Here is a 23,048-nt window from a genome sequence, read left to right as displayed (position 1 = left end):
ACAATGACATAGTCCATAGTTTTATTGTATTTTGCATCTTCCATTTCTAGTAATGAGTGAAATGAAAAACCATGGAATCACAGAATGGTTGAGGCCCATGGAGCCTCTGAATATCATTGGTCCAAGTCCCCTGCTCAAACAGGGTCACCTAGAGACCATTGCCCAGGACCATGTCCAGATGGCTTTTGAAGATCTCCAGGAAGGGAGACCCTACAACCTCTCTGGGCAACCTTTGCCAGTGCTTGGTCATCCTCATAGTGAAAAAGTGCTTCCTGATGTACAGATATAACTTCTTGTGTTTAATTTGTGCCCATTGCTTCTTCTCCTGTCACTGGACAAAACTGAAAAGAACCTGGCCCCATTTTCTTTACACCCTCCCTTCAGGTACACATTGGTAAGATCTGCCCTAAACCTTCTCTTCTCTAGGCTAAACAGTACCAGCTGTAGAATATATACGTAAATAAATATATTTGTTACTTTACTATTTTCAAATAAAATGTTCAATACAAAACCAAAGTTTTCTCAACAAATCTGCATCCATTTAAATTCATTTTGACAAGCGAAACACAACTTGGACAATTGTATGCAATTCGAAATGCAAACTAATGTTAATTTTGACCCCACCAAATAACCTTCCTACAAGAATACATGTGTCAAATTGTGAGTTTGAAGTCACTGAAAAAGAACAAATAAGCAGTAAATAGTGTTTCTCTCCCATGAAACAAACAAACAAAATACCACCACCATCATTGCAAAGCAATGGCATTAAAATGTCAGAGGAAAATACAGTTTTTCAGAATGATGTGTCACTCCAAGGTCTATGCTCCCACTTCCAGCAGTGGAAGTGACTCAGCACTCACTTCCAGATTTCCAGTTAAAATGGAATTCCAAACATATTCATCATGATGAGAACATTTCTCTCTAATCTCATTTAATTATTTCCCTAGCTCTGGAAAACCCAAGTAATAATTTTATTTTATTTCAGTGGGAGATAAGTCAGGTTTTGGCACTACAGAAATATATATTTTTTAATAATTCTATTAAAAATGTTGTGTGTTACTTTTAAAATTTTGCTTCCAAGATGTACTTATGAGGATTTTTAGGGGAATTGCATAGAATACAGTTTCAAAATTGGGCTCTTTTTTTCACAGGTTGAATCATTCCTGATAGCACTTTCCAAAGCTGCTGACTTTTGAGTTTCCTATCTGTTTAGCGTTAATTAGTAATTCTTTATTATGCCATGTTACATGACATTCAATCAGAAAAGATGATATAGTGATCAAAGATGATATAGTGGTTGCCTGACAAATCTTTACTAAATTTGAGATCTGAGTATTAATCTTTCTACTTCTATTGACTAGTTAAGCACATTGTGATGTTACTAACTGAGCAGAGCAAAGAATAATATCACTTTTGTAGTATGGAAACAAAATAAAGCTTTCTTATGCCTAAACTACTAAACCTACAAAGAAAACCACAGTTATCTCTGGTTCTTTAGTTTTGGTCACATTATAATGTCCTTAAGAGGTTTGCAACACTAGCACAGCAGAGTTTATTTACTTACAGTTTCACCCCGCTGTCCTGGATGCCCTGGCAAGCCATCTTTTCCAGGTGGCCCCTGAAATTGTAAAATACATAAATAATTTCTTATACATCCTTAATACTGAAAAAAAGCATATGATTAGCTGTATGAATCTCTGTTGTCTCTCACTCTCTCTCCTTTTTTTTTTTTTTTAGACTAGTCTTCAGTACAGTTTAACTGCTCTGATATCAGCTATGATTTTAATAATACATTTTCCCTGTTTCCTCCCTTGATGCATGTTAACAATTGTTTGGAGAGTGACTGTTGGTTTGTCTAGTACATGAATGTTAAAAATGGATTTCAGTAAATTCAGAAGTCATAGAAAGTCCCTATACTTCCTTTCCATTTTTCTTTGCTTAGTGACTTAGTTAACACAAAACTAAGCATTATGGGAATATTTGATGAAATTTCAGTTTCTGGCATTGGAAATAAAAATAACAATCATATGGATAAAAAAATCATAGGTGGTCTGATGCTTTTGTACTTACTCCATGTGAGCAGAAGCACACTAGAAGAGCAATATGACTACTTCGGGCTGCAGCTCAAATGTGTAACATATATGTCTGCTACTAATGAATGTCTCCTTCCTCTTCATTTTTTCCTCAATTGATCAACTGTTAAAAGGAAATATACACTAGCAGAGCAGTATTTTGCTTAAACTCAGCTTGTCACCTGGACTTTGACATCAACATACTAGAGAATTTCTATTTTAATATATTATGCTGAATCGACATGAGCTGCCATGATGATGACTCATCTACCATTTTGAATGTGAATGAGTTCTTGTCTTAGCTTTAAAGCTCCATAAGCATGGGGAAAATTTTCCTATTGGTAGGAAAACATCTCTTAAATAAACCTTCAAACATTACCTGCAAAATCATTATTTGAAAAATAACAGTCTCCATATTGTACCTACTTATTTTAGAAGATACTTACTGGAGGTCCTTTTGGTCCAGGAAATCCAACAGGTCCCTGAGGCCCTTGTGGTCCCTAGTATAAGGGCAACCAAACAGGCAAAGTTTTACTTCAACTGTCATGACACTTAAAAGTTTGCTTCAATTATAAAATATATGAACTTTGTAGATAATACATGTATATGGTTGTAAGTCTAATCTCCATTGCCATAAATATTGGTAGCAACAGTTCACTTGCATAGGCTGAAAGCAAGACTAGCTCTGTAGGAATGCAGTAAGAAAAAAGAAAAATTACTTATATGAAGTATGTCTGTGTTTAACCCCTGAAATTGTGCTTAACAGAGTAGGAGTTAGCTGTGAGTAAGAAATATTGTTTTCTATGTTGCATAAAGCATAGGAATTCATTCATGGTCTATTAACTGAATGCAACATTCATCCTTGGCAGTTCTTTCACTCCGAAAATATTTCAAGCTATTTTGATAACAGTTCAAATTTCCAAATAGAATAAGCTTTCCCAAGTTACCAGAGACCAAGGACAATATTCATGTTTTCATGAATAGTAGTTGAAATAGATGAAAAAAATAGGATGTATGAAAATTTTATTTATGTAGTGTTGTATATTTGTATATATATGGAGATAAAACTTTCATGCCACATGGCTTTACAAATATAGTGAAAGATGATTATATGAGTTAGTACATTGTATATGTGTATTTACAAGCATATATGTGTAATATGTACACAGGTCTACAGGTCCACGTAAATCTGTGGTCATATATATTTACACAAATTGCTGTCACCAAACAAGACAGAGGCAAGCTTTTAAAATTCACTGCTGACATGCTGAAAGTGACTGTCAGCTTATTAAAAGATTTTGTTCTTTTTATTTTTTAGTGTACAAAATCAGAGTAGCAACCTGAAAAGCCCTATTTATTCTACATGGTCCCAAAGCGGAGAGCCATGTACCCTAGTCATACAGTGCAAGACTTATCCTGCCCTACTTGGTATACGATGTGTGGTTTTGCTACAGCACCAGCTGTCAAAATATGTTAGAAATTTTGGTTTTAAGTTTGATGCAAAAGACCTGAAGCAGAAGGAGGTCACGTCTCCCAAATTATGCTACTCTTTAGCTCCTCTGATAAAGTGCTGGCTGTTTCCAAGTTCCATAAGCCTCATTCATTAGAGCCCAGGCTCACAGCCAGAGCATGGCAGCCTCCTGCAGTAGATGAAGCATTATGCGAATGTAACTGAGGGAGAGGTCCCTTCTGCCCAACCTGGAGATTTTGTCCTTAAGTGAATCTTATTCTAGTTTACACCTTGATTAGACTCTAATAATAAATCTGAGTCAACTGAGAAGTGCTAAGCAAAGCAGGAAATCCTTGTGACCTTACTGCACTATCTTTCTCATAAATTCTCACTGTATTTTGACTCTCACATCTTGAGGCTCTTGAGGCTTTTTAACAAAAGATTTGTATATTTTTTATTGACAGTATGGCTTGTAGATTTCAAAGTACTACACTGATGGATTATGTGAGAAAAAGTACTAGAATACTAACAGCATCATGTTATTATACTTTTTTTTTTTTTTTTTTTTTTTTTGTCATGGAGTTTCATTTTAGCAGTAGCCACACAGAATGGATTATTTAATATTTACATGTCTGGTACATTGAATAGTCTCATCTGAGTAGAAATGCCAGTTTTATTTCTTGGCTGACATTCACCCCTTTTGGGAAGCAAACAGATACCTCACATGTATCACACAAGTGACATAATATATGGTGTTCTGTGATACCTCATCTCTTTGCTCTAATCAATTTCTCTCCGGGATGCTTTCATCTTGGATTGATGTCATTGTTTCAAGACCTGTTGGAGTTGTTAGCAAACCCCTGCTTCAGCTCTGCTCTTCAGCTCCTGGTAGCCTGCCTCAGATGTTCCTCCTCCGTGTAAAATAACATACAATTCCTTTTATGGACTATGCCTTGTTCTTATATCCAGCTCGCTACTTAACTTATTGCTCTTTTGAATCCCAGTTTCCTGCCCTGGCATCTCTCTTCCTTGCCACATCATTCCTGTTTCACCCAAACTTTGCTACCCACAATCCACTTGAAACACTGTCATTTTCTTGATATACAGGTACAAACCTGATCTATTAATATCAATATTCTATTTGCTGCTGTGTAATGGTCTGACTGCATATTGGATTTGCGTATTGATGAATAATAGAGTAGCAAGCAGAAAACTATTTTAACAAGCACAATAGGCTTTCTCAAGCATGCAGAAAGTAGTTTGAAGGGAATTCTTAGAACAACGACAAAAAAAAAAAAAAGCAGCTGTTTCAGCAAAGAATCTTCTCAAGATGGCTTGAATGATTTGTAAAAACAAGTATCATGCTATGGTAAATAAACTATTCTTAAGGGCATAGACTCATAGTCCAACAGTAATTTGCGTGGATATAATGCAAAGTGTGTATGAATTCTCTGTGCCCTATTTATACAAAACTGAGCTACAGATAGAAGAAGCTTTCAGCAAACTTGAGCTTCCCCATTCCTAACTTTGTGAAAAGCAGTATCTTTACAATTAATATTTTGCTAGTTCTGGTTACTGTGGTCCAAGAGGGGTAAATACATAAGAAGGAATACTAAAAATAAACCAACTCTCCCACACCCAAACCACACTCTATACAGTGGGGAAAGACATGCATATAAATAGCTTTCACATACCCTTTCACCTGGTGGGCCAGGAGGACCGTCATTGCCTGCAGTACCCTAGAAAGAAAAACACAGTATGTTCAAAGGTTAAACCTCTATTTTCTTTAAAAGAAACTTTTAAAGAAAAGCCGACTTACATTGTGTGTCTGACAATTACCTTTGGACCTGGTTTGCCAGTTGGACCTCTTGGACCTCTTGAGCCTCTTGGACCCTGTCAAAAAAAATAAAAAAAAGATACACTTAGTCATAATTGTTGAATTCAGTAATGACTTCAAATCAAAATAATTCTTCATAGTATAGTAGAAGCAAATAATATAGAAAAGCCTCTAAGTTGCAAAACAAATGTATATACCGTTGGTCCTCGTTGTCCTCTTGGGCCTGGTTTGCCATGTAATCCCTGTGAAGAAAAGTTCACAGAAGTCATCTTAACAAACACCATATTTGAGAGATAATGTTTTATACTGAAGTGGGGGTAAAGTGCAACTCTCTTATGTTTAAACATTATTTTAAGTATCTACTTCTCATTTTAATTTACAGAATAATGGCCCTTTATAAAACTGTCTTTCTGAGTTCATTGAGACTTGTAGTCAAACACACTAAATTTGCCTCAGAGACAGATTCTGTCATAGGCATTAGAACGTCTTAAACTATTTTAAGATAGTAGTGAAGATGCCACACAACAGAGTCCCTCTGCAATAGTCTAAAGGACTTGGCATCATTTCCAATGCAATAATAGCCTTGAAGACAGAATTACCATTTTCCCCATGCACAGTTCCACAGGCTAATGTTGAAAACAAAGGGTAATCCTCTCTCTTTATAAGTATATATATATATGTATATATGTGTGTATATATATACACACATATATACATATATATATATATAAAACGGAAGTAGGGACTGTAGTACCTACCAGGATTCTGCACACTTGCACAGAAGTAATACAGAAGTTGTCAGAATATTAGCCATTCATTTTTTTGCTACACGATACCTCCTAATCTTACTGAACAGATTCCTTTCTTTAGGCTCGGTGTTAGGTTAATGTTGCTGTGCATTCTAATGAAAGGAAGCTTTACATTCAACAGTATTCTTCAGGTAGAAAAAAAACTTGATGACTGCCACTTTCTATTCTCTGTGGTAAACACAACAGCAACAGTAAAGCAGCAGTGACGTTCTAGCATAAAGCTTGTTCTTATTGAAAATGAATTAAATGCACACAGCTATTTTCTCGAGGTGTTGTTTTTGTGTTCTTTCTTTCTTTCTTTCTTTCTTTCTTTCTCATTGATCTTATTTACTTATTAAAATAAAAATTATGTTTTGTTCTTATAATGCTACATAGCTAGTGAACTTCTCAGGGACAATTACTGTCTTATTACCAGTGCGTGTGGTAGAATATCACAGAATGATATGCCGTTAAGTAAGACTCATAATAATACCTACTTCACATTACAAAAACAAACAAACAAACAAACGAACAAAAAACCAACATACATTGTTGTTTTATTGAAGGTCAGCATAATAACAAAGTATATAGGCAGTTCAGTATTAATTAGGTCATTAGAACACTAGCTGAATTAAAAACTTTATGAACGCCTGAGAACGGATCAATATAATTATATTTTCATAATTTTAAGTTTGTTCTTTGATGAGTTTTCATTTTTCTTTTTTTTGTTTGTTTGTTTGTTTTTAATTAAATCTGATACCCTGATTACCAGTAATGTCCTATTTTGCCCAACAAGAATGACCTGAACATTCTTATACTGCTTTTCTGTCCATAACAATATATCCTAGCTAAAATAACACAAGAAAAATCTAAAGTATGTATAAATAATGTAAGTGCAATTGGATTTCACGTATTTCATCTAAAAATCATGAATTCCTACTTGTTTTCATGTGCAAATTAAAATGGATTCTTAAGAACAATAATGACATACATAACTTTTTTTTTTTTTTAATTAAGTTTGACTTAAAGCCATGGTAAGCGGATCATTTCTATGAATTCTGACCCATCCTCTCACTTCTGTTAATTTTATCAGCTTTCTAACAACACGTTCTGCTATATTCAATTAAGCTTTAGAGACAACACTACAGTTTTCTTTCAAATCTGCATTTCATTTTTGGTTTGAAGAATACACCTAACAGATTTTCCCCTCACCAGCTTCCAATAAACAAAGCAACAAAATCTGTCATTTTGCATCTATTTATTAATAGCATATGTTTTTAATGTTGTCTAGTATACTTTTTTTTTTTTTTTCTTTAAAGCTCAGCTTATAAAAAAAATTGTGGTAAATCTGAATACTTATGAAGTACATGTTGAATTTCCTCGAGGGTAAATTGCATGGTAGTATGTTAACTCATGGGAAAACAGTCCTTGCATGATCACTCATCTATACTGTTAAATCAGATGTTCAAAGGTGATTTGTTTTCACTTTCCAATGTATAATTATGGTAGCATGCCCAATGAGAAAGTGTCTCAGTTCCTGTATGCTTAGATTAATACCTTAAGGAATGAGAACTATTGTCTCAGTATGTCCTGTTTTACGTAACTGTAGAGATTTATCCTAAGAGTGAAAAGTCTGTTTTTATAGTTCCTTAGCTAATAGCTTATACCTCTATTTTTCAGTGACTTCCCATATCACCGAGTACAAAAAGATAATTGTCATGAAAGCAAGAATGATCATACCCTTGCACCTTTCTCTCCATTGGCACCCGGAAATCCTGGGAAACCAGTTGAGCCCTAAATAAGAAATCAATGCAAATATCAGAAAATATCAAAAACAAAACTCTAGTGTAGCCATCATTTAATTTATATGTAAAGCACACCTCCAAAACGAAGAACATTTTACGTCATGCCAAATTTGCAAGTGTGGCAACTCTGATAAATAGCTGCAAATTAACTTACCATAATGCCTCAAGTTCAGAATGCATTAAGAAACATCAATGGACATTATTTGTCATATTAGACAATCTTCATTAAATCTTCACCAGTTTTTAACAGTAGGAAAGAAAAGATCATTAACAGCCCACTAGAAATAACTCTATCATAACAAAGAGAAATAAACAAGGCCTTGCTACCTCACAGTACAATAATTCTCGGACAAAATAACTACATTCAAAGCAATTGCAAAGTGTTGCCCCATCTCAACAGTGGTTCTTTATTCAATTTACTGAGCTGTAAATGACCTTGGGTGGTTTATTCACTGTAAACTGACCAGTTTCATCCAACTCATGCAATTTGTAGATGTGTTTATATGTGCTTCTAGTAAGCAGAATTTATTGGGAGATCATCTGGCTTGATTCTATGTATAGAAGCTGCTCGCAGAAGTTACTCCTGCTTCTCCTTTTTCTTCCCTTTCCTCCTGCTTACTGCCCGTTTAACCTGAACAGTACCATTTTCTTCTTGATTTATAGTATACGGGTCCAAAGGAAGAGCAGACGGGTTACCTGCCAATGTGTTAATTTGTCATAAGGGAGTTGGGGTCAAAGAGGTGGTTAACTTAATAAAAAAAAAAATAAAAATACTTCCAAGCTACGGAAGATGAAAAATCAAAGCAGTGTTTGGTTTGGTCAGACACTAAAACTACTGGACAGACTCCCTGCTGTGATATTGCATTTATATCAATAGAGCTTGTTATTAAAATTATGATGGCAAGTAAAATGTATATGACAAAAATTTCAATCTTATGTCACATGAATCATTCCAATTATCCAATAATGAACTTGGGGGCAGTACAACTTCATTGACAGTGACTCTAATGAAAACCTGACTGATATTCATTGCTGTTGTTTTTATTTATAATAATAATAATTATTATTTTTTTAATTCTTCACAATTTACAACTTCAAAAGTGAATGAAATTGTGAAAATCCTACTCCATAAAGCCCAAGTACATTTATGATTAAAAGGCTGGTGGAAGAAACAACTCAAATGATATAGGCATGATTAGGATGTAAATATCTTACATACAAAGTACTTTCTGCAATTGTGCTAATCAAAAGGGACTGTCAGGATTAAAAAATGTTGTGAAAATTATCAGATAATGGCAGTACACTATGAACAAGAAGAAAGAAGAAAAATAATGAAAAACAAGTAAATAAAAAAAATAGTGTGAACCTTCTCAACAATATTGGGACAGAATTTCTTATTTTCTTTACCTGGCTTTACCTAGCTAATAAGCTTTTCTGCTGTTTCTTTTTTTCCCTTCTTCCTTATATTAGTTTAACAGGACTGTGAATAAGTGTCAAAACAATTCTCCAGCATGTTGATGCATTGTAGCTACTATTACTTTTTCCTGAAAGTTTAAGTGTCAAGTTAGATGAGCAAACAGTGAATGCAGTTTGAGAACCATATTCAATTTTAATCCAATGAAAATATAATATAACGTAAATATTCTTTGCTGAAAAAAGAATCAGTCAAATTTTATTTGAAGTGTTACCTCAGTTTTGTTCTTAGAATTGAATAATGTAAAACTTCTTTGATCTTAGACTTTTCAAAAGACAAATCTCTAAAGGAGAGCAAAAAGAGACTGAAATCTGAGACATTTCAATTAAGAAGTAGGAGGGAAAAAACCCATGCTTGTCAAAGTGAATAGTCTCCATACATACTTGGTTTTGATATTTTTCATTAACACAAATGTGTTCAGTGAATAAACATTCTTCAGATAGTTAATTTACTTGACAGAAAAAATATTCAAGAGTCTACCCTTTGCTTAGCCAGACAGGAAGTTGTAGTTCTGCCAAAAAAGTCGTATTTTCAAATTGGAAGATAAAAATACATCCCAAACTAGAACAAAATTGAGGATTTTATTGCAGGTGATTATTTGGTTGTGTAGAAGGGGTACGAAATTCTTCTACTTGCTCTACATGAATTGTCCTTCAGACAGTCTGGAGATGCAATGTCTCATGGCCTTATGTCAGGAATTGTCTGTAAAATTATGTTTTTATTCCATTTTTTCTTTCTCATTAATCTCAGAAAGAGACTTTGCAATTACTTTAGAATGCTCATTTCCTAAAGCTGTGTTAGGACAACCTTAGGACAACCTTTTCAAAAAAATGTTTCAAAAATGTAAACCTTCAATTCAGAAGCCATCTATTTTAACTTTTTTTTTTTTTTCTTTTGCTGCAATCAAACACAGAAGATAACTGAAGGATAGATATAGGCACATGAATAAAATAAGGGTTGGGTTTTGTCATGTTTGTCTTAACAAAAGCAAAAGGAAAATATGATGAAAATTGTAAATTTTATGTTCCAAAGAAATATGGCTTACTCTGTGGAAGAAGCAGTAATGACACAAATGGAATCCTTGTACCACATGAAAAATTGACATCACCATCAGCATCCATTTCATGGTTAATACAATGCTTATTCTCTTTCAAATATAAAGGCAGTTTCTTCTTTCTCAACATCATTTAATATATGCCAGCCTGATGCTGACACAAAATACAACTCATGAAAGGATGACAAAAGTTTGAAGGTAGCATATTTAATAGGAAAGTTAGTGTTCCTTGAAGATCTTCAGGGACCCAACATTTTAAAAGATTTAACTTCAGATCATGATTGTCAAGAAAGGAAATGTGAAAAATAGCATAAGATTTACAGTTCATTTAAAGCGCACCTTTGGACCTTGCCTGCCTGGATATCCTGGCAATCCGGGCACACCAAGCTTACCCTGCAATAAAAATACAGTGTTAAATTTTAATTTATCATCCTCCTTAGTGGTTCAGCAAACCTTTATGGAAAGCATTTTTTTCCACAACCTACAGTGATAGCACTTTATAAAATATAATATTCAATGAAATCAATTACTCATTTTAACTATTAATCACCAGTGGGCTTAATTCCTCAAATCTAAATAAAAATCCCACTCCTGTTAATGAGATCAGTAAAGTCAGTACCTCTAAGATGTGGGACTAAGGTCATTACACTATTAATATTCTGTATGAAATCAGGGCATGAATATATTGTAAGTGAGAAGTTCTTTTTACTTTATAGGGTGTGATGTCTGCTTTTTCATAGTTTGTTTGTTTTTTTTTTTTTTTTTCCAAATAGACATTTGAAGAATCAACTATTTTTGTTGAAAAATTCTAAGTTGTTTGTGACTATGATAAATCACACTCCACTAACTATTTGCTAATGATAGATTTCTCAACAAACATGACTGCTTTCCTATGTTCAAATAGGACAACAGGACAAGCAGTCTGATCAACACTGACATTACTGATTCCTAGAAATGAAATACAGTACCCCATGGAGTTGATCTCTTCAGATGTCTAAGGGATGATTGATGGTTTGCCACTTTCAAAGGTAGGGGGAAAGCAGTTTCAATCTTTGAGAGACGGGAACTCTAGGGATGAATTTGAGTTTTCTAAACACAGACCATGTTCCAGGCTGTCACATTTTGGAGAAGATTTCAATGTAAAATATATGATTATACTATATAATATGGTACTCAGCAGTAACCTTAGATAATGGAAAAGAGGAAGCAGGTACCTTTATGTGGAAAGGAATTTGTGAAAATAAACATGCTTATTCTTAAAAAAAATAGAGCATGTGAATAAAAATGTCCATTTTCATATTAATGTAAGCCCACAGGTCTGGCTAGTACATTATTAAAGAAGAATTATTTCCTCAATTTATAAAAATAATTATAATGCTGCCACACTGTGCACTGGGCTACACTGAAACAAGTTGCATGCCATACAATGATTAAAATCTTTTGCAGCATGACACTGCAACAAGTCTTGCTAAATTCAGTGAAAATTTTGTGCCTCATTTATGATTGAGCAAGGCTCAACTGCCTAGGTTTTAAGTGTGGATATGGATGTTTTTTTAAGCTCCTTCCTGACATGTCGTTCATACTTTTGACACGGTCCTTTCCTAGGACAATGCTGCCCTAACCTGCTTGGAAAAGCTTTCTTATCACGAACATAGAGAGTAAAAGACCACTGTAGTACTTTAATTACCAGGGAAGAGTAGTACCTTTGTATGAAACAAGTCATAGGAAATGAGAAGGGAATAAATAGGACACTGATAGTTGCTCTTACGGGCACTTCCCTAATACTATGAGGAAATCTAAGAATTCACAAATCTCTCTCTCTCACACTTTTTTTAAGGACAATATACATATGTTTGAAATTTCTTTTTTGTTTTATTTTAATCATTCTTTCCCAGGTTTCCAAAATGACACTTTCTTTTCAGACGCTCTCACCCAGTGAGATATATATGAATTCGTCATCTTCCTTTCCTATTCTCTATCCATCCCTAGTGTTTTTTGTTGAGGTTAGGATTCTACAGGGATTTGTACTTACCTGTGTGTTTGTTGCCTCATGTATTTTATTTTCCTGTCCTTTATTCAGTCTTCTCTTTAAATAGCACCTTTCACTTTTGCCAAGCTTGTTCGGGATTTCTAATGAGGATATGTTTTCTGTTTAAACCAATCTTAATGACACAATTTGCTATCATATGACTGAATATTAATTCACTCTCCTGCAGCACCTTTATTCCTCCTTTGTACCTAACTATTTCCTCTGAATCATATTTTTTGTAGTTGGTGTGCACTGTATGTAATTTAGGACAAGAAATTTCCTGCCTTATGTGCCAATGAGATGTTACAGTGTTGTTTTTTATACTTGCAAAAAATGATTCCAAATACCTGTTCAAATGTGAACTCTGGTGACCTGATGTAGTAGTGTTTCATAAAAGCTACTGTTAGATAGCCTAAGATCTTGCAGATCTGGATGTTTGTCTTTTTAGTGATGACAATAATGGGCTACATCTATGTTATGAGGCAATTACATGTTTATGTTGATAAATGGCTACTGACCTTTTCCCCAGCGGGACCAGCAGCACCAGGGTCCCCAGATGGACCTGCTCGACCTTTTGGACCTTCTGGCCCATCTTCTCCTCGTGGACCAGGCTGACCAACTTCTCCCTAAAATACAACACTATATAAATATGGAGCAATTGACTGTGTGCATATAGAAGCAAGACTACCTACAATTACTTGAAAACAAATTTTTATTAAACATAAATGGAGATTAGAAAAATGCCACTACTTATGTTCATTATATAATGCAAATGCACAAACTCAAAAAAGCACCAAATATTACTTGCACAACTGTTAGAGGCCAGTGCCCTTGTCTGAAGAGAGCTCATTCTGGAAATTGCATTCTTATTATTTCTTCACTAAATTCTTTTGAAGGCATTCTGACAATCCATATATGAAAAATTTTTGGATCTAGGAATTTTTATTGTTACCATCATCACAGTTATTTATGTATACAGATTAACAGATACAAGCCACTAGCCTCTTGTGATTTTTTTTTTATTTTTTAAAAAACTTTTGAAACACTTTCTATCAAAAATGTGTCCATTGTATAAAATAAAATAGGCACATTTGTATTATACGTTATAATGTATTTGTATACATTGTATAAAATGAAGTACATTTTGACAGAGATTTACTAGATACAAGGTTGGAATGGAAACATCTTATTCTGCATAGATTAATCTTCCTCAGGCAAATTGTGGAGGATCTTGGAATCTGGAAAAAGAGACTCACTAGGAAGAGGTGCAAATGATATCCAAAATTGACATTCTTCCTCTTTATAACTGTGCCATTGTTAATTCAGAAGAACTAGATCTGTGGCTTATATCTGTGCATGCACAAGGAATAGAAACAACATAAACTAAAAGCTTTTACTTTATCTTCGATGTAAATTTACTTGTACCCTTCAGTGATCATTTCAAAATAATATTTACACATTTTAAGATCCTAAGAGACATGAATAAATGCTTACCCGATCACCTTTAAGACCCATGTCACCTTTAAATCCCGGGAAACCATCTTCACCCTAAAGAAGGCAGAAATAAATGTAATAAGACTTTTAGTAATAAAGAGCTGTTTTTGTTGTTGTTGTTTGTTTTCTGCAGACAAAATAAGAGAATACATTTACTACAGATTCAAATAATTTGCTTAGATAGAGAATATAAAAAAAAATCGAATATGGCTATTCCTATGTTAGAGAAAGTGCATAAGTACACTATACAAAATGACTTTTTAGTTTGAAAGTTCCAAACAAGCAACTGTTTAAAACTGTTTAAAAGGTTTTTTAAAGACATAAACAAAATAATTCTTAAGTTTTATCATTAACTATCATATAAAATCATTTCTTAACTCCTAAACATTTTTGGATTATCACCCTTTTTAATAAGACCATCAATTTAATTAAATAAAAAAAAAAGGTGACAAATTATTCAGTGTTTTTCTTTTCAATAGCAGAACCTCCCTTTTAACTAACTTTTCTTTTAAACTAGTGTCTTAACAGTGTCATGAAAGGAATCAAAGAATTGGCTGTTAATGCTCATATTAATGGTCATAACCACTAAAGGAAGAAGTGGTCTCTATACAATTGTTGGTTGTCTGGCAACACAGCCTTGCCTACTCTCGTTGGCTGATGTAATGGAAATAAAGTGGATAAAACAATGGACATTAAGACTGAATTTTTATACAGTGGCAAAACCAGGTGAACATTATTTTTTATTCTTAGTGTGAATTACTTATTTACTGCCTAATAAGTTCTGGCAGAGAATTTACTCCAGATATTTTAATAGGTCCCCATAATGAAGTATAAGCAGACAGTACTTGTACAAGTTTCATTTATACCCGTATGAGTTATTTCAGATACAAACAGAAATCTCCAGAGTTGTTCAGTTTAGTTGTGCACAATTTAGTCTAGCATATTTGATCAACTTTTAGTTCAGTCTTCCTTAATTTAACTCATCATACTCATCATTGCTCCAGTATCACGGGATCATAGAACGGTTTGGGTTGGAAGGGACATTAAAGACCATCTAGTTCCACCCCCAACCCTGCCACGGGCAGGGACACCTCCCACTGGACCAGACTGGGTTGACCAAAGCTCCATCCAACCAGACCTTGAACACTTCCAGGGATGGGGCATCCACAACCTCCGTGGGCAACCTGTTCCAGTGCCTCACCACCTCCATAGTGAAGAATTTCTTCCTTACATCTAATCTAAACCTACCATTCAGCCAGACAACAAAAGATTACTGACAGTGCCTTTTTATCTGATGTTTAGTTGTTATCCTGGTAGCAAAGTTCTTTGTGATGAATGAGCATTTATTAAATGCGTTTTACTGTGATGCTATTAATTTTTTTTATACAATGAAGTAATATTGCTGACTTTGAATTTGAGTAACGTTTGGACTGTCAATAAAGCCAGGAAAGAGCAATATCACGATCCAAATGTTACTGAAATAAACAAAGAACAAAGGCTTTGTATTTCATCCTCATTTCAAAAAAGCGTAATGCATTTTGCACTCCTGGGCCCAGAATATTTTTGTCTTCTCCTTGATCAGGGAGACAACTGTGAAAGCTTGCAAGGCTAAAGCCATTTTGACTCTGTTCAATATTCAGAAGTAGCCATGCAGAATGCAATAAATAACCCTAGAAAGAATTATTCAGATTTAAAATAGATTTGCTGTGGTGCTAAAGAGCTCCAAATAGTTGATGAGATATTAATATTATAAATAAACAAAAAACATACACTAGCAAATCTACTTTCTCAAAAGTATGCGTTCATGGAAAAAAAAAAAAAAAGAGGTACCCCATCATGAGTCATTAAAAAAAAAAAAAAAAAGAGACTGAAAACATTCTACAAGCAGGTTTCATGTGCTTTGCAGATGGTGAAAATAAGCTTTACAATGTCATCTTAAAGTGCATACATTAAAACTCCAGGGTGGTCCTTCTCAAAATTTACTGAAATTTTTACTGAAAAAGGTAGAGTGTAGAATGTGGAAAAAAATCTTCAGTTGTAAAAGCTGCTCCCAGTTATGACCATGGTCAGTACTAATTATATGAGAACACTTTGCATCATATCAGTGAGAAATGACCATTTGCCAACCACTGACCAAATGGCTGCCAAATGAACTGAAACTCTTCATCTTTCACAGTGAGGTTCCAGCTGTTGAGATCTACATAGGTTGATTTTACTCCATGTAGGGGGAGAGAACTGAATGCTGTTTCTTCATTATTGTTAACATACATACACAAATACTAAAGAGTTCTAGTCACATCTACTGATCATAAAGAGATAGACCTCCTCTGATATCCCTGGGGTCATTTAAGACCTACAGGAGCTTTTCTGACTGATCAGTTTATTTATTTCTGTCTCTTACTATACTTTCTGATGAGTAATAATATCTAAGTAATTTCAGTAAAAAAGGCCTCTGTGTAACTGCCATTTACAGCATGGTGAGAACCATCTATGAAATAAATTGTGTGACCTTTTGAGGTGTTCAGGGGAGTTCAATGTCTAACTGCAATTGTGAAATCAATTTTTAGGAACACAGGAATGTAGTGGAGATTATTCTAATCGGCACTCATTGATACATATACATACACACATCTATTTAGCTTACTTGTATGTGAGTCCTGTATTTTGTCCTAGATGTTTTTTAATCAATCAGTAAGGCACAAGTTGCTTTTTTCAAGTGTCCAGTCTTCATAGTTATTAAACATGCTCCTCTTTTTTAGATTAGATTTAATAAGCAACTCTAAAATGAGCATGCAGGCTGGACAAACTGTGGTGCAGGAAAGCCTGAAAATGTACAGCATCTCTTGGCATCTGAGCCTGAAAGACTGATCTCTAGTGTTCAGATCAAGGGTTTTTGGCAAGAGTTGGTTTTCTGATTTAGAAATACAGTTATAAATGTATACACAATAGCCACAAGGTAAATTTGCCTGTGGGGACAGGACTGATGGTGTCTGTTATCTGTCGCTGATTCTGAGGGCCAAGGAAATTGGCAATTTAAACTCTATACTGTCTGTAGTTTCAGCCACTTCAGGCCATCAGAAGACAGTAGAGATGGCAGCACTGGGTGTTTGCTATAGTAAGTGCATTTGCACTGTGTAAAGAAGTAATGTTATCAGTAAAAGCTTTCTTCACACTTATATATCTGCATCTGACTGGGGCAGTCCATCACTAAGGAAAAGACCTGGGTCAAAAATACCTGGAACCTAGAAAGCTTTTGGAAAAATTGGGTACAAAATATTTAAAATCTAGCATACAGCCTTATCAAGACAGTTAGAATGACACTGTCGTTACCACAAATCTCTCTAACAAGCTTCTCAGCATCCACATCTATATAAATAACATCTATCTATAAGGCAGAGAATCTCTAATTTTGTACTTAAAAGCAGCTTAGAGAGAATTCACTTTAACTGGTGCCAAGAGAATCCAAACCCATTTTAACAACTGAATATTTTATATTTATATTGTACCAGCATAAATACTCATAGAGGTCACCGATTTATGAACTGGGCTTGGTATGTCCTTAGGCTGAGGCAAAAATAAACCCACTGCTGCAAGAGAAAACACACGGCAGTGAAGGAGACAGAAGACACTGCAGTGAAATAAAGAACAGAGAAAGAGAAAGGAATTACAAGTTGTCATAGATTTACCTTTTCACCTTTGGATCCCTTGAGTCCACGGACACCATCAGCTCCCTAAAGATAGAATATAAAGAATTACCCACATGTATATAATCAAAAAGTGTTGGGGGAGGGATCCAGCAATTAAATCTTACCTTTACACCCCTAGGACCTGGATAGCCAATTGGACCCTGAGGACCTGGAGGCCCCTAAAATAGATTGGAGCAAAGAATCTTTGTTTGTACAGTAGTTGGTTAACAAGTACTTCTTAGCCTAATCCTTGTTCTTTTACTATACTGCAGCAGTTGTGTGTGAGACATCAAAATAACAGTGAGTTGATAGACTTTTCAGGCTGCCTGACATAAACAAAAGTTATGTCATCACAAAGTAGTCTTCAATATCAATATAAAACTATTAATGTATTTATGAACTTGGGAAACTTCTATCCACAACACAAATAATCTGAAACAATGGTAATTTGAGAATGTGCAAAAAAAAACCAAACACAAACGAACCAACCACCACCACTACCACAAAAAAGATGCCAATTACACAACTAACGGTGTCTTACTGGACAAAATCTATATGTTAATTATGATGATGGCAAGTCAAAAGTACAATCCAAAATAATAATAATAATAAAAATCATGGTGTCTGGGAAAAAAGATTACAAACCTGACAATTAGAAGGCTCACAGTACTTAATAATATTGACTGGTATTTGGATTTTGTTAATTACTGTTTGTTGAGCATTTAAAAGATGCTTAACTTGGATACTATGTAGTTGCTGTTGGTGTCTAAAGGAACTGAGTTCTTTAACCTATGAAAGCAAGGAAGCCTGGAAATGTTCAGATCTGTGCCTGAAGCTGAGCTGCTTTGTTGGTTCTTTGATGCTGGAGATAGACACACAGCACTGTCTTCCCCTAATAATAAGGTGTTCTGCTTTCCAACACTGTCTTTTCACAAAAAAAATAGGCCTTTAACATCTCTGAGAAATAACAGTTCATTTCAAATTTGGTTGAAATTTATCAGCAAATTCAAAAGGTATAAGGAAGAACTGACATGGTCATGTATATATATATACATATACACATATATATATGTATATATATAATTTCAAAACATAAATCATTTGTGTAAGCTTTAATAAGAAATGGAGATAAAATCTAGAGGGCTGTAGCAAACAGCATGCAGGACAAAAATTAATATGCTAGTGTCAGTGGAACTGTACTTTTTGAAATGTCCTATTCATTAATTCATTCATCCTGCCTATCTAGAATAGGTATCCTGTTATTACTGTCACTGAAAACAGTACTGCAACTAAAATCAGCTTTACAGAGCCCCAAGACTCTTTGATGCTTCATTATATTAAAGGTATTACTTCTCACTGCAACTGACTTTAAGGTAGCCTAAAAAAAATACAGTTTATATGCATGCATTTGTAAGTTTCCAAAAAACAAGGTTCTGAAGAGTCCTAGCAGCTACTATATACTGCAGAATTGTAAAGTCAAACTATTTACAAGCTATCCATTTGACATGTAAGCAACTTCTACTGATTACCATTCTGTCAACTCCATAATCAGTTTTACTTTAAAAGAGTAATCTCTGTGCTCATATTAGTAATCTCCTTTAGAATATAGTTATTATGTTTGCACACAGATATTCTGCACGTATCATGGGTTTTCTGTTATCTTCGTGAATAGTTCTTTGAGTAGCAGGTGTACCATAAAACAGAAAAAATGCTATGCAAGTAAATAGAAAAGTTTTGAAACTCACCAATGCACCTTTCTCTCCAGACTGACCCTCTTTTCCAGGATGCCCCTAGTTTAAAAGAAATGTATCTGGTTTGGAAAATAATCATTTTGGCAAATGACATTTCATTATAAAAACACAGTTATTTAAACACTTTTAAGTCACTAAACACACTTTCAATATTTCTTATCTGGAAAAGCTGGAGAATAGTTAACATGACTTTTTAGGAATATTGTGATCACTCCTTTTGTCTAGTTAATGTTTCAAGAGGCTTTTAATACAAGACATTCAAATTTGATTCTGAAACAAGTAGGGTGATTAATACTAAAGCACAAACAAATTCCTAAAACACTTAAAAAAATAATTATGGGAATTATTGCAGAAGCCAATAGAAGGTTGATCTACTTTTAACTACTTTTTATGCTACTTTCAATATCTTTGCTTTAAATTGTGACTTGTTTTTAACATAAAATGTTTGTTTATTGGGAATCCTTTTTCTATCTATGTTGATTGGTCTTATTAGAAGAGAATAGTAAAACTCTTGTTTTGCCAGATGTGCTTCCAAATAATATGTAGCTATTTACTAAAACCATTGATGTTTTAGTCTTGTTTACATCCCATAATGTTTTTGGTGTGTTAAATATGATATGATTTTGTTGTGGCTGCTAATCTTATATAACAAATCCCTATTGCTTATATTAAATTTATTGGTTTGGAAAACAGTTTAAAGTATGTAGTTTATTAAAAGAATCATAAAATAAAAATTATTTGATTTTAGCATTAGTATTGATTTTTAATTTTCCATTAAAAAGTTTGTCTTTCTAACATTTAATATTTATTATTTTTTTAAAGCATACATGTGTCGATGGTTTAATCCACATCTCCTAGAAGATAATTTTTTGTGCACAAAATTTCATATCCCCATCCAGTAGCAGATGTATCAGTAACATTAAATAATTCAAGAACTGCTGCTGTTTCTGAGCACATTTGTATCCCTGTAGATTTCTAATAATTCCAGGAATAATATACCACTTCTAACAATGTCTGTCCTTCAAAATAGAATGACATCTCCTTACATAGAAGTGAAGTGAAAAGAAACAACATAGCAAGAATTTACCTATCTTCTGAAAAAATGCCTTTGAGCTTTCAACTGAATAACACAGATACAGGATCAGATACAAAGCTCACAGCCATCAGGAAGGTATTGCTCATTTCCTTCGATCACAAGTATAATTCTATGGTTGTAAAGAGGTGTGTCATTTAGAATGAACTTAGTTTAACCTACCTCCCTTGCATTTCCTTGGAACAAACCTACTTGTTCACGAATGAGATAATTTTGGGTAAGTATATCAAGTATTGCTGGGATGGAGTTAATTTTCTTCATAGCTGTCCATACGGTGTAGTGTTTTGGATTTGAGACTAAAACAGTGTTGAGAACACACCAGTCTTTTGACTATTGCTGAGCAATGTGTGCACAGCATGGCAGTTTTCACTTTTTACCACTCAACCCCCAGCAAGTAGGCTTGTGGTGGGCAAGAAGTTGGAGGGCGACACAGATGGCATAGCTGTTCTGAACTGGCCAAATTTCACCACCAGGGACCACACTTTAAAAGCCCACAGCCATTTTTAGCAGCAGCCACAAAAATAAATAAATAAATAAATACTTCTAAAGGCTTTAGAAGCACAAACGATACAGTGTTTAGATGTATTTTATAATGCTGTTGCCAACTAGGATTACTGGTCCTTTTATTCTATATTTTCTTTTTGCAACACAGATATTGTTATACATTATTTGTTAGGACTATTTAGACATTCAAGGCATGAAATATTTGGTTACTTACAGGAGGCCCATCGGAACCAGGAAGGCCAGGCAGGCCAGGCTTGCCTTGAGGTCCCTAAATGCAGTAACAGAGACATATTTTAAGATTAATAGTGAGCATTATATCATTTACTAGGATGACAGAGGATCATTCTTGTTCAGGACTGAACTTAAGCAACCAGCAAACTAATGTAGGTCATTTTGGTATTTCAAATCTCTTTTAAAACAGCTGGCAAATCCACCCCAGATTTAGAGTAGCTACAGAATAGGTGGAGAGTAACTGAGATGTAGAGTAAAAGATGTAGAATAGCTAAGGAAAAGAAAAGCAGTTAAGGAAAAAAGGAAAAAAAAGTCCACATTTAATACATTCAATTATAAGAGCAAAGAATATAAAATGTAGGTACACCTAAAAACAAAGAAGAATCAAGTCAAAAGGGGAGAAAAGTGAACCCAGTTTAGAATTCAACAGTGACATTTTTGAAATTGACAGAAGACATTTTTCAAACCACAGGAACATGTACAAACAGATCAGGAAAAGAAATACATAAAGTGACACTACAGCTATGCCAATTACACCAAAGAGTTATGTCAAAATATAATCCTTGTAAAATGAGAGCACAATCAACCATTAGTAGATAAAAAAGTCTGTTATAAAAAAAAAAAAAAAGGCAATAAAAATAACTTTCACAGTCTGCTGTGAAATTAATCAACACACAAGTATACAAAGTCTAATAATGTAGATAGGGTTCTGAATATAATAAAGGAAACAATAACCCAAAATAAAGGGAGGAAATTATGCTTCTGAAAAAGTATAAATGAGAGGAAAGCCAGGTCTCTACTGGTTATTTATTTACTTGATGATTTCAGGAAGATTTACTCATTTTGAGATCTTAGGTTACTACACTTTAAAACACAGCAAAGACCTTAAGCACTTAAGCAAGACTGTCGCACAGAACTGACTGTGAAATACCAGAATAATGCTGTAACTTACTTTTTCTCCAGGAGGTCCAATAGGACCTTGCGGACCAGGAAGCCCCTATTAGAAAGAAACTAGTGTGAGAAACCAGGGAGAACAATATACATACATTCACCCTACTAAAGGTCCCTCATTAATCTGTTTAAACACACTGGCAAATATGTGACGTTTTTTTTTAGCCCTTACCAGTTAGATCAGGAGTTTTGTGTGAGCCTTTTGCACAAGCCACTATTCTGGCAGTAGGTCTGTAACAAGATCCTATTCAGAACCCTCCTCCAGGTGTGGCCATTCCTGCTGCATTCCAGGAACACTGAATGAATCATTTTTCTCCTGAACAAAAAATCCCTCTGAAAGCTTACTTGAAAACTCTGCTCTCACTGCCCTAGGCACACATGCATAATTATTTATAAAATCCTTCAAGCTTTATCAGTTTTGCACGTGAAAAGCTAGCTTTGCACTAATTTCATTTATTAAACATTTGCTGCAAGTCACATCGTACTTTTTGAGAGTTATTTTACACTTACTTGCGGGCCTGGGATTCCTTGCTGACCAGGAGGTCCTGGCTCCCCTTGAGGACCCTATCATGCAAAAAAAAAATCAAGGCATTAGGTTTGCTTTTCTGCACTACAGATCCTCATTGTCAGGACTAAAAGGAATACAAACTCATCTTTGTTCCTCCCTCTTAAAACTCTACCACCAACTTTCTATCCAGTATGATCTTTTTTCGTGCTAATGAATATCATGGTCTTTACTTTAAAAGAGACTAAGAGTCCACACATGGGACCTAAGCACTGGAGTCCATGGTGCTAAAGGAGCTTTAGAGAATGCTTGGTTAGGTCTTTT

The 23,048-nt window shown here is 34.5% G+C and overlaps 1 protein-coding gene across 2 annotated transcripts in view; it reads right to left on the bottom strand.

Annotated features, from left to right (window-relative positions):
* The window catches only part of COL11A1 (collagen type XI alpha 1 chain), a 146,265-nt gene that overhangs the window by 49,983 nt on the left and 73,234 nt on the right, over positions 1-23,048 (bottom strand). For both annotated transcript variants that reach the window (XM_032191871.1, XM_032191869.1), the window contains exons 23-37: positions 22,730-22,783; positions 22,221-22,265; positions 21,252-21,305; positions 19,435-19,479; positions 17,815-17,868; positions 17,690-17,734; positions 14,004-14,057; positions 13,028-13,135; positions 10,820-10,873; positions 7,888-7,941; positions 5,557-5,601; positions 5,362-5,415; positions 5,217-5,261; positions 2,519-2,572; positions 1,565-1,618 (exon numbers count right to left, since the gene is read on the bottom strand). In XM_032191871.1, the coding sequence (XP_032047762.1) occupies positions 1,565-1,618; positions 2,519-2,572; positions 5,217-5,261; positions 5,362-5,415; positions 5,557-5,601; positions 7,888-7,941; positions 10,820-10,873; positions 13,028-13,135; positions 14,004-14,057; positions 17,690-17,734; positions 17,815-17,868; positions 19,435-19,479; positions 21,252-21,305; positions 22,221-22,265; positions 22,730-22,783 (819 nt within the window). The remainder of the gene's footprint in view (positions 1-1,564; positions 1,619-2,518; positions 2,573-5,216; positions 5,262-5,361; positions 5,416-5,556; positions 5,602-7,887; positions 7,942-10,819; positions 10,874-13,027; positions 13,136-14,003; positions 14,058-17,689; positions 17,735-17,814; positions 17,869-19,434; positions 19,480-21,251; positions 21,306-22,220; positions 22,266-22,729; positions 22,784-23,048) is intronic.

The sequence above is a fragment of the Aythya fuligula genome, chromosome 8 (assembly GCF_009819795.1).
Source record: "Aythya fuligula isolate bAytFul2 chromosome 8, bAytFul2.pri, whole genome shotgun sequence".
Taxonomy (NCBI): domain Eukaryota; kingdom Metazoa; phylum Chordata; class Aves; order Anseriformes; family Anatidae; genus Aythya; species Aythya fuligula.
Note: the sequence above shows the minus strand (reverse complement) of the source record. Positions and strands in the feature narration are given on the sequence as shown.